At 34.1% G+C, this 25914-nt stretch overlaps 4 protein-coding genes across 7 annotated transcripts in view; 2 read left to right on the top strand and 2 right to left on the bottom strand.

Annotated features, from left to right (window-relative positions):
- The window catches only part of LOC114337406 (GTPase-activating protein CdGAPr), a 697382-nt gene extending 686932 nt beyond the window's left edge, over positions 1–10450 (top strand). For all 3 annotated transcript variants that reach the window (XM_028287837.2, XM_028287844.2, XM_028287832.2), the window contains exon 17: positions 64–10450. In XM_028287837.2, the coding sequence (XP_028143638.2) occupies positions 64–136 (73 nt within the window). In that variant the 3' untranslated portion in view covers positions 137–10450. The remainder of the gene's footprint in view (positions 1–63) is intronic.
- A 2647-nt stretch (positions 10451–13097) lies between these two features.
- Positions 13098–13477, bottom strand: LOC114337771 (protein NCBP2AS2 homolog). The gene has a single exon (XM_050643699.1). The coding sequence runs from the start codon at positions 13475–13477 to the stop codon at positions 13220–13222; it is 258 nt and encodes an 85-aa protein (XP_050499656.1). The 3' UTR covers positions 13098–13219.
- On the bottom strand, positions 13098–23737 carry LOC114337761 (mediator of RNA polymerase II transcription subunit 9). The gene is made up of 3 exons (XM_028288298.2): positions 23560–23737; positions 23331–23439; positions 13098–13619 (listed from the first exon to the last, which is right to left on the bottom strand). Exons 1-3 carry the CDS (start codon positions 23658–23660, stop codon positions 13479–13481), a joined length of 351 nt encoding a protein of 116 aa, XP_028144099.1. The 5' UTR covers positions 23661–23737; the 3' UTR covers positions 13098–13478.
- A 50-nt stretch (positions 23738–23787) lies between these two features.
- LOC114337747 (E3 ubiquitin-protein ligase MGRN1) overlaps positions 23788–25914 on the top strand; it is a 73435-nt gene continuing 71308 nt past the window's right edge. For both annotated transcript variants that reach the window (XM_028288286.2, XM_028288277.2), the window contains exons 1-2: positions 23788–24155; positions 24211–24329. In XM_028288286.2, the coding sequence (XP_028144087.2) occupies positions 24065–24155; positions 24211–24329 (210 nt within the window). In that variant the 5' untranslated portion in view covers positions 23788–24064. The remainder of the gene's footprint in view (positions 24156–24210; positions 24330–25914) is intronic.

Raw genomic sequence — 25914 nt, 5'->3', positions numbered from 1 at the left:
TAATGTTATATATTTGGATTAGTTTAATAACTTATTAATATTGTTTTTACTTTTTTTTTTCAGAAAGGAGAAAGCATCACCTACGTACTGCATAAAGGATATGAAAGCTATTTTTGAATCAAAGTCAAAACAGTAATCGTTATTTAGTTATTAAAAAAATGTAATAGAGTATTAGAAGAATCTATGATATAGCAAAATGACCAAATGTTATTTACTTTGTAAAAATGAATTTCACATCTGTACATATATTTTTTTAGTGTTTTATTTAGAGGTCTGATTGTTTGCATCATGTTTGTACCCAGTTTCGGTGGTCTACAGCTCTGTTAAAAAAAATTTCATTTTGTATATTATGGTTTAACTAACATATTATCTGTGTTAAGTCACTACATAATATAGATCCTTATACTCACAGAGTAATTGATACGATTGAACCAGCAATTGAGACACACTTTAGAGAGGAAAACATTTCTAGACTGCACCAAAAATAGTTTGCCGAACAAACCCTACATATAACAAAAAAATCAGAATTGTTCCGTTTTAATACAGAGTGGTTGATTGAAATATAAAAATTTCTGCATAAATTTCCCGTTCAATATATGGAGGGCTCAGAAGCCAATCAGGTTAAGTCACTAAATATAAAATCTGAGAAAATTGACTTGTTTCAAAACTTGTTGTAAGAAAATAACGACTCCCATATAAGTACTAATAATAATTTTTATTGAAATGTAACATACTGATAAACTTAAATATAAGAAAAGTTAATGAAAATGAAAAGCGTTTTTCTTTTTTAATGCGTTTACACAAGGAAAAAATGACTTATGCTAAGTGTCCACTGAACTAAAAAATAAAATAACGGGAAAACAATTATTAGTCTATGTAATTATCCGAATCGTCACTGTCGTTATTAGCCTCAAGTTGGCCGATCACTGAAGTTGAAGCTCGAGGATTATTCCTTTGTATTACTGGCAAATTTTTATAAAATGTGTGGTAGTGCGGTGGAATGTAAGGAAGCAAATCAAACATGTGTTTTTTTTTAAGTCTTTGACAGGTCTGCGATTTGGGTAGAGTTGCTCCTGAACAATATTAAATAACTTAGGTGGTCTTCCCTTTCCGGCCTTTTTTGCAATATTGATCTCGTTAAATGGAAAATCTTCTTGCAGTGTTTCTTTATAGAAAATAGATTCCGGTTTATTTTTGTAATATCTGAGCCATTTTATGTTCAACCAATTAACTTTCCCCCCTGTATTATCAATTTTTCTATTAATGATGCTGTTTTCCAATATTCTTGTCGAAAGAAATTCTTCACGTTTCATTTCAATTATTTGAAATGCATTAGTTTTCTTAGCAGTGGCAACTAAATTAATCCAATCTTCAGGACCATAAATAAACTCTTTTTTCTTTGCCTTTGACTCAATAACCCCAAAATCTGCATCATTCGGAAGGTAGCTATGACCTGAGGTGAGAAATTTATGGTCAATTGAAGTAGCGTTCATTTCAGGGTCTTGTGCGAGTTTGAGAAGTGACAGACTTAGTTTAATATTGCGGTTCTGGCCTGTACAACAGTCCGAATACAAAATGGTACTATCACAATTTCTTGCATTCATTTTTAAATGTTTTGTCAGGCAGGTGGCAACTTCTTGTGAACCTCGCGATCCCTCTGTTTCGTCCCACATAAACATGTACCCCTTATTGTCGTTGAAACTATGAATTCCCAAATTATAAACATATAAATTCATCTTATAATAAGCAACAGATGTGCTTAGTTTGGGAAAAGGTAAAGCTTTTTGTAGATCGAATGTAAGAACATAGATGTTTTCATTAGCTAAATTTTTATCTTTGTTAAGCGAATCTCTCGCTAGTTTTGCCTTTCTGAGATGAATTTCTTTATCGGTTTTTGCTTTATGTATATCTTCTTCATTATTCCCAAATCTGATGGTATTTTGCAAAGAATCACATAACTGGCAGGTATCTTTAGATGGAGGTTTGAAATGCAGATTAAAATTTGAAGAGAAAACATGATAGTACATTTTTTCTTTAACCGATTCTGAACCTTCCTGTTCACATTTCTCTTTGTAAAGTTGATACATCTTTCTAATATTTAAATCTGGATTTAAATATTTTCTATCTGGAGCATCACAAAGAGTATAGTGGCTCTTGTAGCAAGGGAATGATTTGATGTGTTCCTTGACTTTCGTGACGTCTATTTTATTGGTTGGTTCTTTGTGACCTCTTTTGTCTATGCAAGAAGCTGGCGTTGTACTACAAGACAGTTTATAGATACGCCCCTCACTCACTTGAAAGGTATCTTTAAAAAATTTCTTACACACACGAATGGACAAGTCTGTAGTAGTTAAGTAATATTTTACTGATTTTAATCTTGGCGCTTTTGATCCATTTCTGACGCGACGTTTTTGAACAGAGCTGTTATGAATCAGTCCACGAAGATAAATGTTCTGCTTTGTATTGTCAGCTAACTTGTAAAATGAGTCAAAAATGAGTTGTCGTTCTTCGAGTGTTATATTAGAAGAACAAAGTCGTCTACATTTACAATCAACATTTTTAAACGATTTGCCAGGTATGTTCTTCCGGTTTCTGTTCACGTAAGCTTTTCCACTATACCGTCGAACTGCGTTGACTGTCCGTCTCCATTCTGTTGGATTCCTTTTTCGCTTTCTCCCTCTTGTCGGAGATTCTACCATAACACCCCCTTCATTTTCAATCACAATATTTTCTGCCCCAAGATCGTCGGCAGGTAAACTGGAACTATCTGAAACAAATTTCAGTGGTCAAAGCGTGTATGTCAAAATCATTTTTTTTTTCTTTGAATTTGATGCAATTTCAGTCACAATAATCATAAAAAGGATTGTTTTGTGTTCATCTTTAGTAATAATTTTAACATTTAATCTATTGTTAGCAGAAAAAGCATAAAACACATTTTCGTAAGAAATTATTCCCGCCTTTTTAGGTTAAAAGTTACTTACTTGAATCAGATGAACTATTTCCACTGTTAGGCACATATTCTGATCCACTATCCGAGTAAGGATCATTTTCTTCAAGTTCTAATGAAAAATCAACGGTTTCACATTTTCACTCATTTTTACCGATAACAATCGTGAAATAAATCTCAAATCAAACTGTGACACGCCGAGATGACTTACACTAATTGACTTCCGATAATTTTTCAGTTTATTTCTGACGCTAAACAAAGTACCGCCATCTGTTGGTTTTACTGTCAAGCATTGACTTAGGCGTTTTGTCTGTAGAAAGTTTTAGCTGTAAGAAGGAATCTTCGACACGTAACTCAATTTTTAGCGGAAAGTGACTTACACTGATTGGCTTCTGAGCCCTCCATATAAAGAAGAGATAGTATTGAGAGGAAGAAATTGACACTTCACAAGAATTTACAAGTTAGATAGGTTAATGAGATGCAAACGATCCATTTGGATAGTATATTTATTCTTTTTTTTTTAATAAAACATACGAAGATAACAACGCTAATATGTTTTATTTTCTTCACTCATAAAATGCATGAATATGTATCATACTGAGAATATGTATGTATCATATGTCAAAGAATAGATTAATGTCAAATCACTTTCTTATATTTCCTATTAAAATTTAATTATAATTCGTTCGCTCAGCTCGGACATGTTTTGACAGATTCATTGTCGGAAACATGCATCATAAAAATTCTTCTTCTTGACTGGCTTTACAACTTCACTATAGCTCTCTCATGTTCTACGATCTTGCGCTTCCATTTTCTATTGTTGTACTTCAATCCTAGATAAATCGGCTTCAAAATCATCTTTCCATCTTTTTCTGAGATGGCCTACTGATCTCTACCGTCTGGTATCTCAAAAACACTGTCTTTAACACCCTTGTGTCTTCATCTGATCTTACCACATGACCACCTGCCCATCCGGTTCACTTTTATATGTCTGACGATATTTTGAGTACCAGACCAAGTCACCAATTCAGCATTGCTGCGCCTTCTCCACTCTACTATTAATTCATTTCTTTGAGGGTCAAATGTCATTCTGAGAACGTTCCTTTCAAATAACACCAGATTATTTATTTCCTACTGATGTACAGTTCATGTTTCACTTCCATATGTAACAACTGGGCGAATAATTGACATGAACAGTCTTAATTTAGATTGTCTTTTTAGCAGCTTAGACCTTAATAATGATTATAAAGAGTATAATGCCCTATTATCCGCAGCTATCCTTGCTGAGACTTCTTTTTCTATGTTGTTGCCATCTGTGATTACCGTCCCCAGATATGTAAACTCTTTTACTACTTCGAAGTTGTGGTCGTTAATAGTTATGTTCTGCCTAACTCTTGATCTTGGACTTTCGGTTACTAGCATGTATTTTGTCTTCTATTCATTTATTCGAAGACCTAGACTACCTGTTTCCTCCTCGAGTTGTATAAGTCCTGATGTTATACTAAATGGCATCGATGTTCTGTTTCCTCTCTTTACATCTGCATATGAATCTGTCATGCACATTTGAGTTAGCTCAACTAATTTTCTTGGGATTCCCATTTCTAGCATTGCTAGCCATAGTCTTCTTTTATCGAATCATATGCTTGCTCGAAATCTACGAAAATTTGGTGTACATCTCGGTTGAATTCCCAGTTTTTTTATAATACATATTTGTCGGATCTTAAATATTTGATCTCGTGTTCCATCACGAAAGCCTCATTAGCAGTCGTCTAGAATATCTTCCGAATAAAAATACCTACCCGTCGGTAATAGTAGTTCAAATAAACATACTGTTGCAGACTTCTTTCATTAAAAAAAGAAGAATAATCATGGGATATTTAAGAAACTTTTTCTACCCTTATTGTGTCATTTATTATAAAGCAAAGAATACTCAGAATAGTCTGAACATCCCCACCTGATTAAAAGGAAAGCAACTGAGAGCAATATTAAAGTATTTTATTGAAACTTATATCGTATTCTGAAGTATAAGAAATGAATTTTTAACAGAGCTCTTAGATCAACTCACAAATTACTTTTACGTACTGCCAGTGTCTCTTAAAGCTTAAAAACATGTACCATGATAATATTATCTTTTTTTACTTGTTTTTAGAATAACTTTTAGTTGTCTCGAAAATGTTTTAAAAGCAGCACCGATTATAAAGTTACTTTAACTGAAAACTGATTTTAGCAATAAATACTAGTAATAATTAATCAGGGTATAAAGGAACGCTTAGAAAGTTGGATATTTTAGAATTATCTAAAAAAGGAAACATCCCAAAAGTCTTCGACTTAAAAAAAATTAATGATTTTTTGTTTCTTTTTGCCAGTATCTTTAATATGTTTTAAGGTTTATCATTACTCAAGCACTGCATCTGTCAGCCATATTTTGTGAATGCTGCATTAAAAATTTTAATATCACAATATTGTGTAATTTTTTATTATTTTTTGGTTGTAGTACACTTATTGAGCTTAGAAAATTCTGAGCTTATTTATCTATTCAGTTCAATTTCTTGCAACTTTTACGCCGATATTTTTGGTTTTCTTGTTTTCTTCCACACTAGGCCTCCATACCACTTTGTCTAGTTCATTCTGCTTTCTCCATGGTAACGTCTTCTACGGTAGCTTTCATTTGCTGTGGCCTACTGCAGGCATCAAAGTTTATTACGTTAATGATGTCCTAGATTTATTTCTGATTCTGTGGTCTGAAGTGCCTTTTTTTCGTCTTTTATAAGTGAGAGGGGTGTCAAATTGTTCTAACATACCTCGTTCCTAGAAGGTGGGCAGAACCGCCTTCCATCCTCGATTATGCAGGATTTTTCCAGCGTGGCCATGATGACAGCTGAGACCGCACGCAGAGGTTGTTCGAACACCATCGCCGTCAATACCGCAGCCAATACTTGCTAAAAAATACCCTCCTCGACCATGAATTACCGGCCGGACCGCTCTGATTGAGACACAACGTCGGCATGATATTCACCCGATCTCACTACGACTTCTCACTACGACTTCGTAATTCTTTTCTCTCCTCTCGTTGTCCACGTTCATGTCGAATCTCGCCACCTCTAATTCTACCTCACCTTCTTGCTTGCTCTGTGCACCCTGTCTCCCTTCAGGTCGCCTTTCTTCTTGTTCATTTCTCTCCAACGTTCTCTTCACATATCTCTGAACTGCTCTCCACCTATCTGACGACTTAAGCATCTCCTCCACTAGCTCCGTGACTAATTGAAGCCTACTTCCTAGCTCTCTCTCAAGCAGGCTCCTCTCAGCTATTCATCTATCGCATACCAATAGAGTTTGTGACACATATCCCACAAGCATTTATCACTTTCTGTCTTTCCAAATCTGTAAAGGTATGTCCTGTGAGCAGTTGCTTCAGGAAATAATCCAAACGCTGATGCCCTCAGTCCATCCATCTTTTCAGATCAGGAATCAGCGATTTCATCCACTGTGCCACCCTCCTCATCTTGTCCCATTCCTGTTGCCCCACCATAATCTCCCTTTCTTCTTTTTTAAACGTCCCTTTGTTGTATTTATTTCTTCACTGACTTAATATCGACCTTCCGGTTCGTCGATGGATACATTTCGGTACCTTCTTCCTTCTACCTTCTTCGGTAAAATTCTTCCAAATTAGCAATTCTATATACTAAATTGTTGATGCACCTGCGCTATCCTACATTTTTCAGAGATCCTAATGGTCAAATTAACTGCACATTAAACTTCTGTCGAAAATTGTTACGCCTCACTCCTGTTGTTTTTAAGCCACAATGTATTCCTCGTACATTCTTTCTGGTGAAACATTGGTCAAGTTTTTACTTTCCAAGCTGTTGAGCCTGTGCTAAAAGTTTCATTCATCAAAATTCGTTTAAGGTAGAAGCAATAAGGTTTATTATTCTCGAAATTGTGTGACCCGACCTTTTTCTTTCCCATGTTTCTTTCATCGCCTTTATAAATTACTCTATGTTTAGTTTTATGAGATAATTTTTGTTCTGTTGAAAATTACAACATTTATATTATTTAAAAAAAGGAAATACTAACGCAAATTTGTTTAATTCGCAAATATATTTATCTTTTTATGTTTTAAAGTTTAAGATTACAATATATTGTATCATTTGAAGAATTGTGGGTGTGTACGGATCGAGAATTAAAAGGAACACCCAGTAGTTGATTAACAATGTTAAAGAAGCGATCTCATATTTGAAAAAATATATAAGATACCAAGGATACTTCATTTCTTAAAAAATACTTTATTTTCTTCATAATTTGATTGTATAGTATCATAAAATTAAACAAGAAAAATTATTTTCTTAACAACCAATTAACCTTGAGCTGTCATCTGTCATAATGTCATTATTTTATGTTGGCAACACTTATCATGTTGGAACAAAATTTAAATCTTAGGTAAATACTGACAACCATCACCTTTGTCTTTGCGGTTCTTAGCTTGAGTCCAGAGTCCACACGTTGTGGTAATCCTATTAATCATATGTTAAAGTTCTTCGTAATTGCTTGGAATTAACACCTTGTCATACGCGTATCTCAAATAATACTGACGCTATTCAGTTTGATACCACATTGAACATTATCCACTGCTTTATTGAAAACGAACTAAGAATAGATGTTAAATATTAGTGGGGACAAAATGCAGGCCTGCCTTACTCCTCTTCGCCCTTCAGAAGTGTCCCGGCTAATCCTGATGTTTGCACGTTGATGCCAGTAAAGATTTTTAATAATGCATATGTCTTTATCATCAATACCTACCTGCTGAAGAAGGGAGTTATTTCAGTATGTTCGAGTCGATCAAAGGCCTTCTCAAAGTCAACAAAACACATGTAAACCGGATGTCCGACATCTCTGCATCTCTGTCCCATAACCTATAATGTGATCATTTAATAGTATTAATTTTTAACTACCTGTAATATTTAAGTAAATATCTTCCTCATTGGTTTATTTTCAAAACGATTGTTTTTTATGGGTTATCAGAATGAAAATTGTTCAGTTTCGTTTAGTTTCATGATTTTTTGAAAAAGTTCGGTGCAGTTAATAGTTTTCGTTAACGACAGAAAATACAGAAATACAAAAAACCATACATTTTGACAAATATGTGATTGCTGATAGCTATATTTTAGAATAATATTAACAGTGATTTTAAAATAGATTTAAAAGTTAAATAATACAAAGTTTAAACTAACATTTTATATCTTCTTGATCTCCTATATACTCACAAAGTAGCTGGAGAAGTAAAAAAATATTTACACATTGAAAATTTGTTTCAATTATTACACTATATAACCTAATTTCCATAGAAGGTTTTAACTGTCTTCAGTTTTTTGTTCTACTCGGTTTTCTATTTAGTTAGTCCAAGTGCGAGTCCAGCTTTCGATTACATAATATATAGTTTTAATCTGCCACGTATTTTACTCATTTCTCTTTTCTATTTGAAGTACTCTACTTCACAGATTGTTTGCATAGTTTCACAAACAATACACAATGATCTGATTTGCTCATTGTGTATACAATGATGAGCGCGCTAATAACCGGCAAAATAACGCAAAAGATGGAATACATATTAAGTTGTGAGATAAAAAGAGATGAAACTAGTAAAGGTGGTAAATTTAGCGATAGAAACCTATAAATGTACATTATATTGATTGTTTCCTATAGTCGGTTCGCTAAACTCAGACACACTGGCTAGTGATTTTAGTAGGTAATTTTTTTGTTTTTGACCAATTTTGACAAAATTGGCAAAATTACTAACTATTTAGTAATTATTAACTAACTAGTAATTATTTTTTGTCAATTTTACCAAATTGGCAAAATTACTAAAATAACTAGCCAATTGTGTCTGAGTTTAGCGAACCGACTATACCTTTAGACGTACCTACGGACGAGTTTGGCAACTACCACCGTGACAGTGACAGTTTTAGTTGACATGCTTCTCTGATACGTCTAAAGGTGGGAAACAATCAATATAATGTACATTTATAGGTTTCTATCGCTAAATTTACCACCTTCGCTAATTTCAGATTCTCATGTCGATTCGATTTTGTGTCTTTGGCACTCCATATATTTTGCTTTACATACTTTCATTAAATTTATACATATGTATAGACCAAATGTAGCAGCTTCCCGTTTTAGCTCTATAGCTTTTTCGCTTAATACCCTTTTGCTGCAGCTTATTATGGCAATATCATCTGCATATGCGCATCTTGTATTTATATAGCCTTTCATATCCAATTTTCTAACAACAGCTTCCCAAGTTAGGTTAAAAAGTGTTGTTGATAAGGCATCAACTTGCTTAACTCCATTTTCAATATCAAATACCTCTGTCATATCTCCATCTATTCTCACCATGGCTTTGGGACCCTCCAGTCATTCGTATTCATACTTTACCATTGCTATATAAACAAATGCTCTCTAATAACAAAAACCTAGAGATTTCCATCAGATGGTCAAGGTTTATCAGGTATTCGATACCTGCTTGGCAGGTGATCCAGTCATCTGAAAAGAGATTGGCTAGCCCAATTTCTTTCGCATTTTCTTCAAGCTCCACAAGTTCTGTGAAATCTCTTGCCGTTCTTCCCATCATGTTTACATCGTCTGCATAGGTACATTACAATATACTTAGACTTGTTAAACAAATTAGCTATTTAGTATCTAAAATTAGCGGATACTATTTCTTCTTCTTCTTCTACGGCACTACAGCCCAAATTGAGCCTTGGTCTCCTTTATTTTTGCCTCCACCCTTGTTTGTATGTGGCTGCTCTTCTCCATACACGGACTCATAAAAGGGCTTGTGCGTCGCTGTTAACTGTGTCTTCCCAGCGCTTTCTTGGCTTTCCAACCGGTCTCTTTCCCTGCACTCTAACATTCAGTGCTCTTTTTGGTAGCCTATCCTCTCCCATTCTTATCCTTATAGTTCTGATACTATTTAGTCTCGACTAATTTTAAAATTATAAGTGACTAAATCGTAAAATTAATCTAATTCCACATCAGACAGAAACTTTTCTGAAATGTGTAGGTGTAGTGTCTTAATTAAAAAGTTAATGATATAGATTACTTCCCCAATTATTTTGAATATTGTAGTTATGGTAAAGTTTTATATTCCAAATAAAAAGTTCTTACCCAAAAATTAGAGTAGAAATAACTTGCAACTAATTTTTAATATATCGGTTAACATTTTTGTAATGTTAATGAATTTTACTAAATACTCAAATTTATAGTATTATAAATAAGACAAATTTAAAGAAAACATTGACAGTTTTCAGTTTTCCGCCGTAGCTTTATAAAAATCAGTAAATCAAAATGACTACATAATGTTTTAAGGACAATAATGTAAATTTTTATCGTGCATTTTCTTTTTCTTTTTAAGTTTTTTAATAATTTATTTTTTGATTACTGTAAATATCTGTAATTATGCTTTACGTTCAAAAAAATATGGTTATGTTGAATAAACTGTATAATCTACATTGGTCTTTATTTATTTAAAACCTTTTCAGCTGTCCAAGTGGACACTCACATAAGGATGTGAGTAGACTATCGTATACACTAGACCAGTATAGTTACCAAAATGTAGGCCGCGAGCCCATGGGAGGTTAAAGAGCTGAGTTCTTCTTTTTTTAACTAGCTTTTGAAAGCTGGGGTTCATTCTATACACAAACAATGATGTGATTTTCCATTTCTTACTTTTGTTTTAACAGCGTTCATTGATGAGAAACTCAACTCACCAGTAGCGTACTGATAAATCAGCGGGCCCTGGTTCCAGTTGGAATGCGGGCCCCCTCCCAATAAAAACACATTGTACATCAAAAGTTTTTAATAAACATTAAATATAAATGAACATATAAAAACTCGAGCTAATTTAAAACAGTAAAATAATAATAATCCTATCGTTTTTCATACTGACATGACTGGTCACTTTACTCCAGCCGTTTTTATACCTAAATAATATAACTCAAAAATTTTCTACATCTAAGGACTGGATCTCGTGTACCAACAAAAAGTTTATTAACAGCAAGCTGAAAATTTGCTAATAGCTTAACGGTGTCTATTCTGACAAACTTTGATGTACGGAAACACTGGAACAGGGGAAGTTTTAATTGTGGCACATGATTTTAATTGTTGAACTTGTCATCCTGGCCCGTTTATGATTGTGAAAACTAGCAGGTTGTTCTTAAGTTCATTCAATAGCAAACTTTATACAATCAATATATGAAAAAATGTATGTCCGACAAATACATATATACTGATACTTTATCCTAAGTCTAACATATGTTAGACTTAGGACAAAGTCCGACATATTTAAGTCCGACACGTAGAACATGTCAAATGGCAGGAATTATGTTGATTTATTAGGACGGAAACCGCCATGATATCCTCCCACTATTTGTTCGGCGTAGGGAAGGAGTCTTTTGTACAATACGTTGGAGGACAACACTTTATATGCCATGTTGAGTAGAGTGATGCCTCTATAATTATCACACACCATCATGTCTCCCTTTTTGTGTAGAGTACACAGTACACCCAACTTCCAGTCTGTGGGTGTTTCTTTCTGTTGCCAGATTACAGTTATCATTTTATGCATGTGTTTCAAGAGGGTGTCGCCGCCGTTTTTGAAAAGTTCGGCAGGGAGATTATCCGAACCGGGGGCTTGATTATTTTTCAGTGTTAAGATGGCTTCTCTAATTTATTCTTCGGTGGGGAGTGTGAGTGGCTGCCGATCATCTTCATTCATTTGAAACATTGGATCCTCCATCTCGACATCTTCATGATTGCCTCTAAGCAGTTCTTGAAAATTTACAGTCAAACAGATCTTGAACAAATCATGGGAACGCGACATTGATGTCCACAACGTGTTTGTAGACTTCAAACAGGCATACGACTCAGTCAAAAAGAACAAACTCTACAATATATTGGCAATACCACACAAGCTAATTAGACTCATTAAAGCCACAATGGATGAAACTCGGGCATGTGTACGAATAAAAAAACCACCGGACAGGCTTTTTCAAAATTTCGCAGGGTGATGGGCTGGCCCCAACTTTTTGTTTAACCTGGCACTGGAGTATGCGGTTGGTTAGGCAAATGCAAACTGGACGAGGAAACCTACTGACCAACCGAATGGTTCAACTGGCCGCTTATGCCTATGATACTAATATTATGAGTAAAACATCAATAGGAGCACAGGAAACATGCGCAGAGTTAAAAACGCAAACAAAAAGGCTAGGTCTGGAAATTAACACAGAAAAAACAAAAATAATGATACAGACGAGAAGAAATATAGTCCCACAAAACATTATACATGCAGATGACATTGAAACGGTTGGAAAGTTTACATACCTGGGAGTAGAACTATATGCCGACGGATCAGAAGATGGAGAAATGCGAAAGAGGCAAACGCATAACGCAGGCAAACAGAGCTTATTTTGCCCTTTCCCATATATTTCGGTCTAAAAATGTCCATCGAAATACAAAGATGAGAATCTATAAAACCTTAATTCGACCAATAGCATGCTATGACAGTGAAGCATGGGTCCTGAAAGAAACATCCAAAAACAAACTCGACACATTCGAAAGGAAAGTATTGAGGAGAATACTAGGACATGTGAGGGAAAACCGAATCTTCAGAAGCCGATACAACAACGAGCTTTATCAACTTTATAAGGAAACACACTTCATTAGAATAAAAAGATTGCGATGGGCCGGACATGTGATAAGAATGGGAGAGGCTACCAAAAAGAGCACTAAATGCTAGAATGCAGGGGAAAAGACCGGTTGGAAAGCCAAGAAAGCTCTGGGAAGACACAGTAAACAGCGACGCACAAGCCCTTTTACGAGTCCGTGTATGGAGAAGAGCAGCCACAGACAAGCAAGGGTGGAGGCAAAAAATAAAGGAGGCCAAAGCTCAATTTGGGCTGTAGTGCCGTAAAAGAAGAATAAGTTCTTCAAAATGTGTCGCTCATCTGTTTAGTATCTGTTCCTTGTTACTAATTAAGTTTTAATGAGGTAAAAATACAAAAAATTGGCTACTGAATATTAAAGGGTGTAATGTAAACTATTCAATAGCCACAGCTGTACATCGAGAACAGCTTTCGAGGTATAAAAAACTGTCATACAAGTTTAAAATTTTATTGATACATAATTTTGTAAAAAAAAGTAGCAATAAATCAATACATTTTTAAATAAATAAATCCAACAAGATTATTACTAAAAATTTAAGATAAGTAGGTATTGATACTATTTCATTTTCTTTCGAATGGTATCGTGAGCATCCTTGATTCGATTTTGAAAATTGGCACTTACGTCCCTCATTAGAGCTCTAAACTGTTCAGGGTTTAGTTTTTCATGGAGTCGCTGCTCTTCTATGAAGTTTTTTCCAGAAAACATTACTCTTACTACTAACTGTGCAGCTCTACGCATCGGATACGATTCGCTAAGTTTTTGCACCAAGTGTTCATTGTTAGCTAATAATCTGATTAGGAAACGAAATACCATTTTATGACTTTTGTGTTTCAAAAGGGTACATATAACGGTACTTCTGCAGTAGTTCTTGTTTAAGTCTTAGTTGAGTTTTAAGTGCTTCAAGGTGATTTAATTGTTGTTCTTTACTGTAATCAATACCTGGAAGCATCCGGATCTGAAAAAAAAAACAAAGTAATTATGTTATTTATAGTTATATAATTTTATATGTAGTTTAATATGACCAGTTTCGATGTTTATCAGTTTTACATCATCATCAGGCCATTCTAATTTCAACAAGCTAGATTAAAACAAACAGATACATTGTCCAGCCAAATACTATCATATCGCTGGTACATACCTACGATTAATGTGATTCCTAATACATTTCCAGTGAAAATAATAACTCTTTGATAAGTGTTGGCGATACAATTCTTTTTTATATGCGTGTCCGCGAAGATTATAACTCCCAAAATATTTATAACGAAAAGATTTAGTTCATAATAGATGCTGACGAAAACAATTATTTCCCTTTTTAGTAATTAACTTTTAGTAATTATAATTTTCGTGGATCCAAAAACAAAATGATGTTTTTTGCTGATACTCCTCAAAAAATAAATTTTTTCGCTAACACTTTATTAGGGATTATAATTTTCACAATCATATAATCAAAAATAATATGCTTCGCGGCGTTCATTGAAAGTTCTATTGTTACCGGCATTTTTCTGAGTTATACTTTTCGTAGGCGGCGGCGATATAAGCACTTCGTTATAAAGGCTATGGCGGGAGAAGATGGTCAAAAATGCCTCCGCACCAATCAGCTCCGCGATTTGTGCTTTCGATAAAAGATATAAAATCGTGCCCTCATACAAATTTTTGGCTTCCCATATGCCATAGAACCTCTTGAATCGGGAAATTTCGGGAGATTTTTTCGATTTCATTTTATTTTTGAGCGCAATTTTGCTTCAAAAAATCTGAAAAAATTCAAGAAGATGTATCTTTTGAGTACAAAACAGCCTGTTTGTTTTTTAGATTTTATATTTAAAATTGTGCCTAGGAAAAATTTTTGAAATTTTCAATAATTTTTTAGTTGGTTATATTAGTCTAGGCGCCAGAGGGGTCACCGTGTCATATTCAATTCTGATGGACAAACTCAACGGTTTCTTATGGATTTTTGGCTGCTGATTACGAATTTCGAGGGGGGATTTCGATCCGAGTGGTCAAAAAATTGTTATAAACAATTTAATTGTTTATAAGGCTCTGGCTCATAAACTAAAAGAAATGAAAAAAAAATGTTTCAAATAAAATTCGTTCTTTAATAAAAAACCAAGAAAAAACCGTTTACTAAACTTAAATCTAACAATTATAACTCAAGATATTGTAAAATTAGTGCACAATGCAAATTGCAAAATAAGTATTTTTCGAAGCTTTTTCGATCGTAACTCGGCTTCTGCGCATGCAAATGAGTCTTAGAAGGTGTCGCTTTAAAGCTTAATTAACAGGCTTCCAAACAAAGTTTGTTAAATTACTTGATCTTCATTTGTTTTAAAGTTATACCCGTTTGAAATTACAATTTTCTTAAAAAAATTGTACATTCATTTATTTATAAGGGTTTCAAGCAAATTTGAGCTATAAACATTTATACTTTAATGAACAATAATGATAGAAAAACTCAAAAGGAACAATTTGAGGTTATGAAAATGTTCATAAGTTTATTTTTGGCCAAGATGTCGATATTTTAATGGCGCGCGCTATGAGGCGCAAGATCGGCTCACCGCGTAAAGGTTCACGCGCTAACTTCTGGATGCAAATTATAATTTCTATGTATACATACGTTATCTACATTTTTCATTTTTGAAGATCCTAATAAAATTTTATCATATAATTCTTATAATTAAATCATCATACTGTACCTCATAACACCTTTCATTTTATTTACTTTGTCTTCTATTTTTTGCACTAAATGAGAAAAAACATTAAAAACTAATATTTTAGAAGTATAACTAAAAAGTAAGTTGATATTATTTATTAGTCCTATTTTTACAAAAATTTTTTTCATGCATCTGCAAATCTGCATAGAGATATACAGGGAATATCAGCTTTTTTACATCTGCATAAGTTCTTAGCCAAATTTTAACAGTTACATGGTGGTACAAGTTTGTTCTTGTAGGCAGTAAAACTAAAACTTTTTGAGGCTTCAGAGTCTAATTATCTATATGATATCCATATAAAGTGGATCTAGTTCTTTTGCAGCATCATCAAGGCCCGTCAATTGTGTGTATGCCGCCACATCATAAATTCTCGTTTTATATGCAATGATGATGCTGCAAAAGAACTCGATCCATTTTTATATGGATATCACATATTGGCTCATTTGCTTGCGTAGAAGCCGAGTTACGATCGATAAAGCGTCGAAGAATACATACTTACTTGACTGTGAGCCAATATTGCGCCCCATAGCGTGCCATTAAAATATCGACATCTTAGCCAAAAATAAACTTACGAACATATTCGTAAGCTCAAATTATTCCATTTGAGTTGTTTTATCATTATTGTTAATTAAAGTATAAATGTTTATAGCTCAAGTTTGCTTGAAACCTTTATAAACAAATTAATGTACAATTTTTTTGAGAAAATTATAATTTCAAACGGGTATAACTTTAAAACAAATGAAGATCAGATAATTTAACAAACTTTGTTTGGAAGCTTCTTAATTAAGCTTTAAAAGGACACCTTATAGGGCTCATTTGCATGCGCAGAAGCCGAGTTACGATCGATAAAGCTTCGAAAAATACTTATTTGCAATTTGAAATTTGCATTGTGCACTAATTTTACAATATCTTGAGTTCTGATTGTCGGATTTAAGTTTAGTAAACGGTTCTTTCTTCGTTTTTTATTAAGGAACAAATTTTATTTGAAACATTTTTTCTATTTCTTTTAGTTTATGAGCCAGAGTATTATAAACAATTAAATTGTTTATAACAATTTTTTGACCACTCGGATCGAAATCCCGCCTCGAAATTCGTAATCAGCAGCCAAAAATCCATAAGAAACCGTTGAGTTTGTCCATCAGAATTGAAAATGACACGGTGACCTCTATTTGGCGCCTAGACTATATGTTTTGGCCAACTTTTAAATAGTATTTTTTTTTGGTTACTTTGAATGGCAGAAGCAAAAATTTCTTAGCGGAAAGAAAGAAAAAATCGAAAAAAAAACCGTTTTTTGGCTGTCTCGAGATGCATCATCATCATCATTCTCTTTGCCTTATCACTATGCGGGGTCGGCTTCCCTAATTGCATTTCTCCACACAATTCTATCTTGGGTCATATCAATGTCAATCCCCTTTACCAACATGTCCTGCCTTATCATCTCTTCCTCAGGTCTTCTTTGGTCTTCCTCTCCTACTCCTTCCAGGAATCTGCACTTCAGCTATTCTTCGTATTGGGTGATTAACGTCTCGACGTTGAACATGACCAAACCATCTTAACCTATGCTCTCTCATTTTGGCATCAATTGGTGCCACACCTAGACTTCCCCTAATATACTCATTTCTAATTTTATCCTTCTTTGTCACTCCACTCATCCATCTAAGCATTCTCATTTCCGCCACATGCATTCGTTGTTCCTCTTTCTTCTTCACTGCCCAACATTCAGTTCCATACATCATAGCCGGTCTTATGGCTGTTTTATAGAGTTTTCCCTTCAGCTTCATTGGAATTTTCCTGTCACACAACACACCACTCGCTTCTTTCCACTTCATCCATCCAGCTCTAATTCTACTGCATGCATCTCCATCTATTTCTCCATTACTCTGTAATACCGATCCCAGGTACTTAAAACTATTGCTTTTTACAATCAGTTCACCATCCAAAGATACTATTTTATTTGTAGTAACTCCATCTTTAAATGAACATTCCAAATACTCTGTTTTTGTCCTACTAAGTTTTAAACCTTTTTCCTCCACAGCTTGCCTTCACTGTTCCAGTTTTTGTTCTAAGTCTCTTTCACTATTTCCTACTAACACGACATCATCAGCATACATTAAGCACCATGGAATGTTACCCTGTAGTTTCGCTGTTATCTGGTCCAAAACTAATGAGACTAAATACGGACTAAGCATAGAGCCTTGGTGCAATCCTACTTTCACATAAAATTTATCAGTCTCTCCCACACCTGTCCTAACACTAGTAGTTACTCCCTCATACATATCCCTCACAATCTTTACATATTCACCAAGGACTCCTTTCTTATTGAGTGCCCACCACAGAATCTCTCGAGGAACTCTATCATATGCTTTCTCAAGATCAATGAATACCATATGAGCGTTTGTTTCTTTACTCCTGTATTTTTCCATCAACTGCCTTATAATGAAAATTGCATCTGTTGTTGATCTGCCCTGCATAAAGCCAAATTGATTCTCGGATATTTCTGTCTCGTACACCTTAGGGTAAAACGAGTAACTGATTATATACATATTTCTGTCTCTTCACGTATCCGTCTATCAATTACTCTTTCCCATATTTTCATGGTGTGGCTAAGCAGTTTTATAGCCCTGTAGTTTGTACATTGTTGTATATCTCCCTTGTTTTTGTAAACAGGTACCAGTATACTGCTTCTCGATTCGTCTGGCATTTGTCCAACTTCCATAATTCTATTAAATAGACCTGCTAGCCACCTTGTTCCTGTCTCTCCATACTTCCCCAGGAATATCATCTGGTCCTACTGCTTTTTCCTTTCTTTATTTTTTGAAGCGCTTGAGCCACTTCCTGGTTTGTTATTTTGGTGACCATTGCTGCTACTGTCTCTGTTGACACTACAGGCTGTCTGTCAAATTCTTCGTTTAATAAGCTGTCAGTACTTTCTCCATCTCTTTTTGACATCCCTTTCGTGAACTAGTATGAGATGCATCTCATCATCAATTTTAGGTTTTAGGAACCTGACTACAAAAAACTGGAAAAAACTAAAAGTGCGAATTTTGTCATGAAATTTGGAATGTGGGATTATAATAATATTTGGAGGAGTTGAGTAGTAGAAAGCGAGGAGGACGGTCACGGGCGTGTGTATGTCGTGTCTATGTGGTGTCGGCGATAAACAACTCGCAATCCGGGATTTATCACGAAAACCATTTAGATATTCGATGTAAATTGATTTAGGATTATTTAGTGTTGTGAATTTTGTTTTGTGTACAAAAACACAGAAGTATTTTGATTTAACATTTTGCGATCGGTAAGTGATTTTTAATTATTGCTGTTTTATAAATTTGACCTTGTTTAAAATTGGTGTCAAATTTTTCGTGCATAAACAATTGGAATTAAAACTTACTGTAAATAAGTAGCTGGTTTGCAAACCATTTATTTATTTTATAAATAATAATAAACAACATTCAGGTAGAAATAGAAATACGAGTATAATACAGACAAACAATTAATTATAGTACCTAGTAATTTGTAATAGTAGAGGAATTGAAATTAAGATGACCGACAGCGGCAGCGATGCTTATGTATCAGAGGATGGTAAAAGGAAAGGAAATGAATTTGACGAAATCTTTAGCAAGAGCAGAAAAGTGTATCGATCTCCCGATAAAAAGAATGCTGGAGGTAGAGAGAATGAATTTACGGAAATGATGAAAACGCTAATAACTGATAATAAAAAGAAAGTTAAGGAACTAGAGGATATAAAAAACATGGTAGGTGAGTTGGTAGGAGAAATGAAGGGACTCCGAAAAGAGAATAGCGAGTACAAAGAAAAGCTTAAACAAATAATTCAAGAAAATGAAAATTTAAAAAAGGAAATGATGAGTATGAAACAAAAAATGGACAAATTAGAGCTAACTTTAGAAATCTGTTAGAAAGAAAGAAAAATAATTTAATATTGAAGGGTTTGCCAATAAGTACGTCTGATACGGAACAGCTTAAGAATGAAATAGGAAACTTTTTAAATAAAGAGCTACGAATAATGGCAGAGTTAAATAAGGTACAAAAGATCAACGACAATATATGCATTATTGAGTTTAATAAGTTTGAAGACAAACTAAGAGTACTAAAAGCAAAAAGTTTTCTAAGAAGTTATAAACAACACCGCGTATACATTGAATGCGATTTAACACTTAAAGATATTGATATGCAGAAAAACCTTAGACATATAGCAGCAAAAGAAAAGGCAAATGGCAAAAGAATAAAAATGGGTTATGGTTTTATCGTTATTGAAGACACCAAATGGAGATGGAACCATAATACGAATAATATAGAAATAGTCAGAGATAATGTAGCAGCAACTGGTTCAAAAAACTACTAGTTAATGCAAATTCGAGGATGGATATGGATACGAACGTGGCACAGGTTATGGACATGAGAGAATTTAACAAAATCGATACGAGTCTTGACAAAAATATACAAAAACTAAACCGTAAAGATACAAACAATGAAAGAACTATGAATGCAAAAAATGAAAAACAAAATAAGTATTGGAAAATTGGATTGTGGAATATACAAAGTCTAAATGGTAAAGAAGATGAACTTATTGATGAGTTTGAAAACACAAAAATGGATTTTTTAGCATTAACTGAAACAAAGAGAAAAGAAAGTGGATGTATTAAAATGAGAAATGAGCACTACATGATTTTTGGAGGTGTTAATGAGTCAGAACGTGCGAGGGCAGGAGTTGCCCTAATGGTTCACAGAAATGAGCATAAAAATATCACCAGATGGAAAAATATTTCGGAACGACTTCTTAGAATAGATCTCAGTAAAAACGAGAAGACAACAATTATTGTAGGGTATGGACCGTCGGAAAATGAAGCCAAGGAACTTAAAGATAGCTTCTGGGAACAATTGCAGGACGAAATGGACCAAATAAGTCATAAGGTCATAATAGTAGGCGATTTTAATGGGCGAGTAGGGTCAAGCAATGAATATGACTACCCTGTAGGACCATATGGAGAAATAGTCAGGAATAATAATGGACAAAGAGTTATCGAGTTTTGCATCATGAATGATATGCAAGTTAGTAACACATTTTTTCAACACAAAGAGATTCATAAATACACACGAGTGATGGATTCGCGGAACGAAAAATCCGTTATTGATCTAGTATTAGTACAGAACAGATATAAAAATGAAATAGCGGAAGTTCGTGTTAAAAGAGGTTATGAGATCAGTTCTAATCATTTTCTCGTTGAAGCTAAAATAAAGACAAGGAGAGAACAGACATTTAATATTAAAAATGAAGAAAATCGCTATGAACAACCAAGTATTAAAGTATACAAACTTCAGTCTGAAAATATTAGAAAAGAATACTGTCGTAAATTAAATGAAGAAATACGAAAAACAAATTGGAAAAATGAGAAGGATATAGAAATATTATGGAATATTTTTAAGGAGCTGGTGTATGCAACTGGGGGTAAAGTATGTGGTGTAACGAAAGGAAGATATCTGAAAGGTACAGCTTGGTGGAATAATGACATAAAATTGGAAGTTTCGAAGAAGAAAAAATTGTGGAAAAAGTATATAAGTAATAAAAGTGAAGGTAATTATCAAGAATATAAGGAACAGAGAATAATGGTTAAAAATAAAATTAAAGAAGCTAAGAATGGTCAATGGGAAGAATTTGGAAATAAAATGAAAAGTGATAGTAAGGGTAACGCGAAGTTGCTCTATAGGACCCTAAAAAACCTAAGACAAAAGAAATCAAACGGAGTAACAGGTTTAGAGGACAAAGATGGTAACATATTATTAAAAAATGAAGAGATTACCGAAAGATGGCGAGAACATTTTATGGAATTATTAATGGGAGACAACAACGCAATAGAAAATGACAGGGAGGAGTACAATTTAAATGAACAACAAGATAATGATGACATAACATACGAAGAATATAGGGAAGCAATTTTAAAATTAAAAATGGCAAGGCTGCAGGACATGATAATATTAAGGCTGAGCTAATTAAATATATGGAAGGAGAAGGATTACAGCTACTATGGAAAATCATAAGGAGCTGCTGGCATACCGGATGCATACCTAGAGACTGGACTCTTGCCACTATTCTACCATTACACAAAAAAGGTGATAAACATAAGTGTTCTAACTACAGGGGAATATCATTGTTGGTAGTTGCTAGTAAAATCTACGAAATAATACTAGAGAAAAAGCTGCGAGAAAATATCGAGGCCACACTGGATGACAGCCAATGCGGCTTTAGGCCAGGGCGAGGTACAACCGATCTCATATTCACGGTGAGACAGTTATCAGAAAAAGCCCTACAACATAACAGTAAGTTGTTTCTATGTTTTGTGGACTTGGAAAAAGCATTTGATCAAGCGCCACGTAACAAGATCTGGGAAATATTAAACCGTAGAAATGTGAAACCGAAGTTAATCCAAGCAATAAAGAGTATATATAAATGTACACGTAATAATGTAAGAACGAAAAATCGCTAGAATTCTACACAAGGACAGGTGTAAGACAAGGTGGTGTTCTGAGTCCTTTGTTATTCATCACTCTAATGGACGAAATTGCAAAAGAATGCAGGGGTAAGGTAAAAAGAACTAGGGTAGGGGTGTATAAACTTCAACAAGTTCACGTGTCAGAGTTGATATATGCCGATGAGCTGGTAATTGTGGCAAAATCAGAAAAATAAGTCGATAATCTATTCCACACAACAGCAAGTGACAGAAAGTGGCTACTACTCTGATCACTGATTTTTTTTATATATCGTCACCTCAAAGCAACAGTAGGATATGTACATATCCTACTGTTGCACGAGTGCACCGTATATGCGTATATACATACACATCACATTAGTCCAATATGACTTAAGGGGTCATATACGTTTATCGGCTTCAAAAAATCGATTTTATTTTTTTTGCTTATTTTAAAAGGTACATCTCTTAGAAACATTTTAAGACCAGAATGAGTTCGATATTTGAATTATTGACGAAGTTACAGCTGCTTTAAACAGAACTGGTCGGGTCGCTCCGCAGGTCTTGAAAAACTTTAAACACGTTTTTCTCGAAATAGCATTTTTCATAACTGTGGGCATGATAACTGCTTAATCGTTCGTCTGATTAACTTCATTTTTGGCACACATATTCTAAATTAGATTCACTATCGTGCGACGAGAGCTTTTTTGATTAAATTTAACCATTTTCGAATAGCAATAAAAAAATAGACAATTCTTTTTTTGAAAATTACGATTTTTTTTTAATTTCGGCCATTTCCGTAATTAATATTTTTTCTTAAATTCCTCTCGTCACACGAGAACTATGACTCTAAAAAATGATAACAAATAAACAATTTTTGTTTCAAATAAATATTACGAGCTGAATCATGCCCACCGTTTGACCTGAAAAAAAACACGTTCTACGCCACTGGACGCGGCCGCCATGTTTTTAATTATTTTTTTAACTTTTAACATTTATGCTCCTTAAGAGTCCACCTTTAAAATTAAAAAAAATGAAATAAATTAGCCCAATAGTTTTCGTACAATTTATCATTACATTTAGACTACTTTTTAAGCTCGAGAAACATATATGACCCCTTAACTGGTTGATCGGTGCACTCGTGCAACAGTAGGATATGTACATATCCTACTGTTGCTTTGAGGCCACGAAATAATTATGTTTATTTACAATCTACATCATTTCAAGAGTATTAAGTACTGCATTGCCTATGTTCCTTATACTGTAAAGTCAAGGTGGGACGGAGTATAGATAAAAAGGATTGGTTTTATCTCGCCAGGTAGTAATGAGGCACGGGTAAAGAACACTGGACTCATGTGTAGATAGATATATTTATACAAAATTGTGAGTTTTTTGGATTTCCTCCAATATTCTGTTAAGAGGAAGTCACACTAACAACCTTTCCTTTATCTACATTCAATTATCTTTTCTTACCTCAGCTCTGGCTTGATCTAGTCTTTTTTGTAGCTCTAAAACTTTTTGAGAACAATCTTGCGAATCCCTTGTCTTTGCCGTATTATCGTGATGATTATCTTTCTCAACACTACAAAAATATTGTCACATTTTAAATTGTCAGAAAATGTATTTATATAATAATCTAACCTTACATTTGATAACATAAGTTATCATGGTTATCATGTATGTTTACATGAGTTAACCTTACCTTTTGATAATATCGTATATTATTGGTAAAATGTCTATATTAAGATCCTCAACACTTAATATCTTATTATTGTTTTCAATATTTTGCTCTTCTGTGTCCATCTTTTAGCATTTCAAAATAGAAAATTTTGTTTTGTTAACCATTTTTAACAACCTATAAACAAATGTCAAATGTCAAATATTTTTCTGGGCGATCTTAAATCTCACCATGCCAACCTTATAGAAGTGAAAAAAAAAAAACTTATAGGAGTGAAACAGAAAGCCTGTCATACGCAAGTAATCGCAGGGTGAAGAGAGATAGATAAATGGATGGATGATGGATGCATAGTTAGTGTCGTTGTGTTCTCTGCTTCTCTGTCAGTGGAATCAGTGAAATGTCAAAGAATTGACAAAAGGTCGTCATATTTAGTTTGACACTTATTTGTCAAATCAAAATTTTAGTAAATATTTTGAAAAATGGTATTTTAAATTAACAAAACTCAATACATTACTATTTTACTGTAAAAATGGGAGCTTTATTAACAACCAGGCAACACGATGGTGTAGAAGAAATTGATATTTCTTCCAATCATGCCTACAAGTATCCACCCAGATCTGGTATGTTAACATTAGTGTTTACCTAATAAATAAACTAATTATGTATATTTTGCAGGTAATTACTTCGGTAGTCACTTTATTATGGGAGGAGAAAGATTCGATACGCCACAACCTGAATCTTATCTCTTTGGAGAAAATTCTGATCTTAACTTTTTAGGAAGTAGACCAACTCCAGTAAGTATTATTCTGATTTTTAATTTCATATTCAGGGTCGCCGCTAATTAATTTGTTTAGCATATTAGTCTAGTCTAATAAAATTACAATACATGTAGGTAAATCAAAATGTAATTTGGTACAGGTTCGTAAGAATTTTATATCGAAAGTTTAGGCGAAACAAAAGATATTATCAAGAAAGTATATATGAGTTAAAGGGATCATTGTTGAAATAATGAAAAATGAGCCGATTATGCTTACCAATCACCAAGGAAATTAAACTACAAGTGCATAATATCAAAAATCATAAAATACAAGAATATCTTACAGGCTTATCAGCAAAAACAGATAGTGAATACTCCTTCTGGAAGGCCACGAGAAAAATCAAATGTCCGCAACAACAAATACCACCAATATGGAACCAAGAGGGAAAAGTATTTAATGCAATGTTTAGGCTAGCTAGGGTATTACCCGGAGCAATGGAAAGTTGCTAAAATTATTCTCATACCTAAGCCGGGGAAAAATAAAACTCAGGTGACTTCATACCTACAGACCAATTAGCCTGCTACCTGTTCTATCAAAAATCTTGGAAAAACTTCTCCTTACAATAATTATCTCCAGTTATAGAAACCAATTCCCTAACACCAATATGGGTTCAGAACACAACACCTAACGATATAACAGGTACATATACTGGTAGAACACATCAGAAGTGATCTAGAAAATAAAAGGTATTGTTCTGCTGCATTCCTGGACATTGGTCAGGCCTTCGACAAGTTATGGCATGCTGGTATCTTATATAAACTAAAGGAAAACCTTCCCTATCCTTATTATCAAATCCTAAATAAAAAGCTATATTTTCAACCAATATTTCCTAGGCAAGCAGGATAATGAATACACAAGTCTAAGACCAATAAAAGTCGGAGTAGCACAAGGAAGTGTCTTGGTACTGATATTGTACTTGCTCTACACTGCTGACCTACCGACAAGTAAAAGAACAATGCTGATGACACTGCTGTGCTAGCCTGTCACCACTTGATCCAATCACAGCCTCCAGAACCCTTTAAAAAGACCTTAATAATATCCAAAGATGGCTTAAAATTATTCTTGGTTAAAAAAATCTCTTGCTTTATGATACAGTGGAGTCCTGATATAACGAACCCTGATATAAAGAATTCCCCTATATAACGAATTTTTTTAAATCCCCTTCAAACGTCCATAACACTCAATGTAAAAAATACCCCTGTATAATGAATCATCTCGATTTTAACCCTCGATATAACGAATTTTTATGATTTCCGGAGATAAATTAAAACCCCTGTATAATGAATATTGAGTGTAGCAAACCCCTATAAAACACACACAACCCCTGTATTACGCATTTCTCTGCTCCAAACCTCAGTTATTTCTCTGCTCCAAACACATTATCTGCGTTTATTATTATTATTATTATTATTACGCATTTCTCTGCTCCAAACATGATAGTGGCGACTCACAGACAAGTCCAGATATGAAAACAATCGGACCTGCTTCTCGCCCCCTACCCTACAACCATCAGTCAGTCAGTGCAGCATTGCCACTGTCTGTTTACACTGTGATCAGTACC

This window comes from Diabrotica virgifera, chromosome 2, assembly GCF_917563875.1.
Source record: "Diabrotica virgifera virgifera chromosome 2, PGI_DIABVI_V3a".
Lineage (NCBI taxonomy): Eukaryota > Metazoa > Arthropoda > Insecta > Coleoptera > Chrysomelidae > Diabrotica > Diabrotica virgifera.
This window is presented reverse-complemented; position numbering and strand designations above follow the sequence as displayed.

What these genes read in the sequence shown, in the direction of transcription:
- LOC114337771 (XM_050643699.1), bottom strand. Translation starts at nt 13,477, where the DNA reads ATGGTATTTCGTTTCCTAATCAGATTATTAGCTAACAATGAACACTTG.
- LOC114337761 (XM_028288298.2), bottom strand. Translation starts at nt 23,660, where the DNA reads ATGGACACAGAAGAGCAAAATATTGAAAACAATAATAAGATATTAAGT. An exon ending in ATATACGATATTATCAAAAG is followed by an intron (nt 23,440 to 23,559) that starts GTAAGGTTAACT and finishes ATATTTTTGTAG; the next exon opens with TGTTGAGAAAGATAATCATC. An exon ending in TAGATCAAGCCAGAGCTGAG is followed by an intron (nt 13,620 to 23,330) that starts GTAAGAAAAGAT and finishes TTTTTTTTTCAG; the next exon opens with ATCCGGATGCTTCCAGGTAT.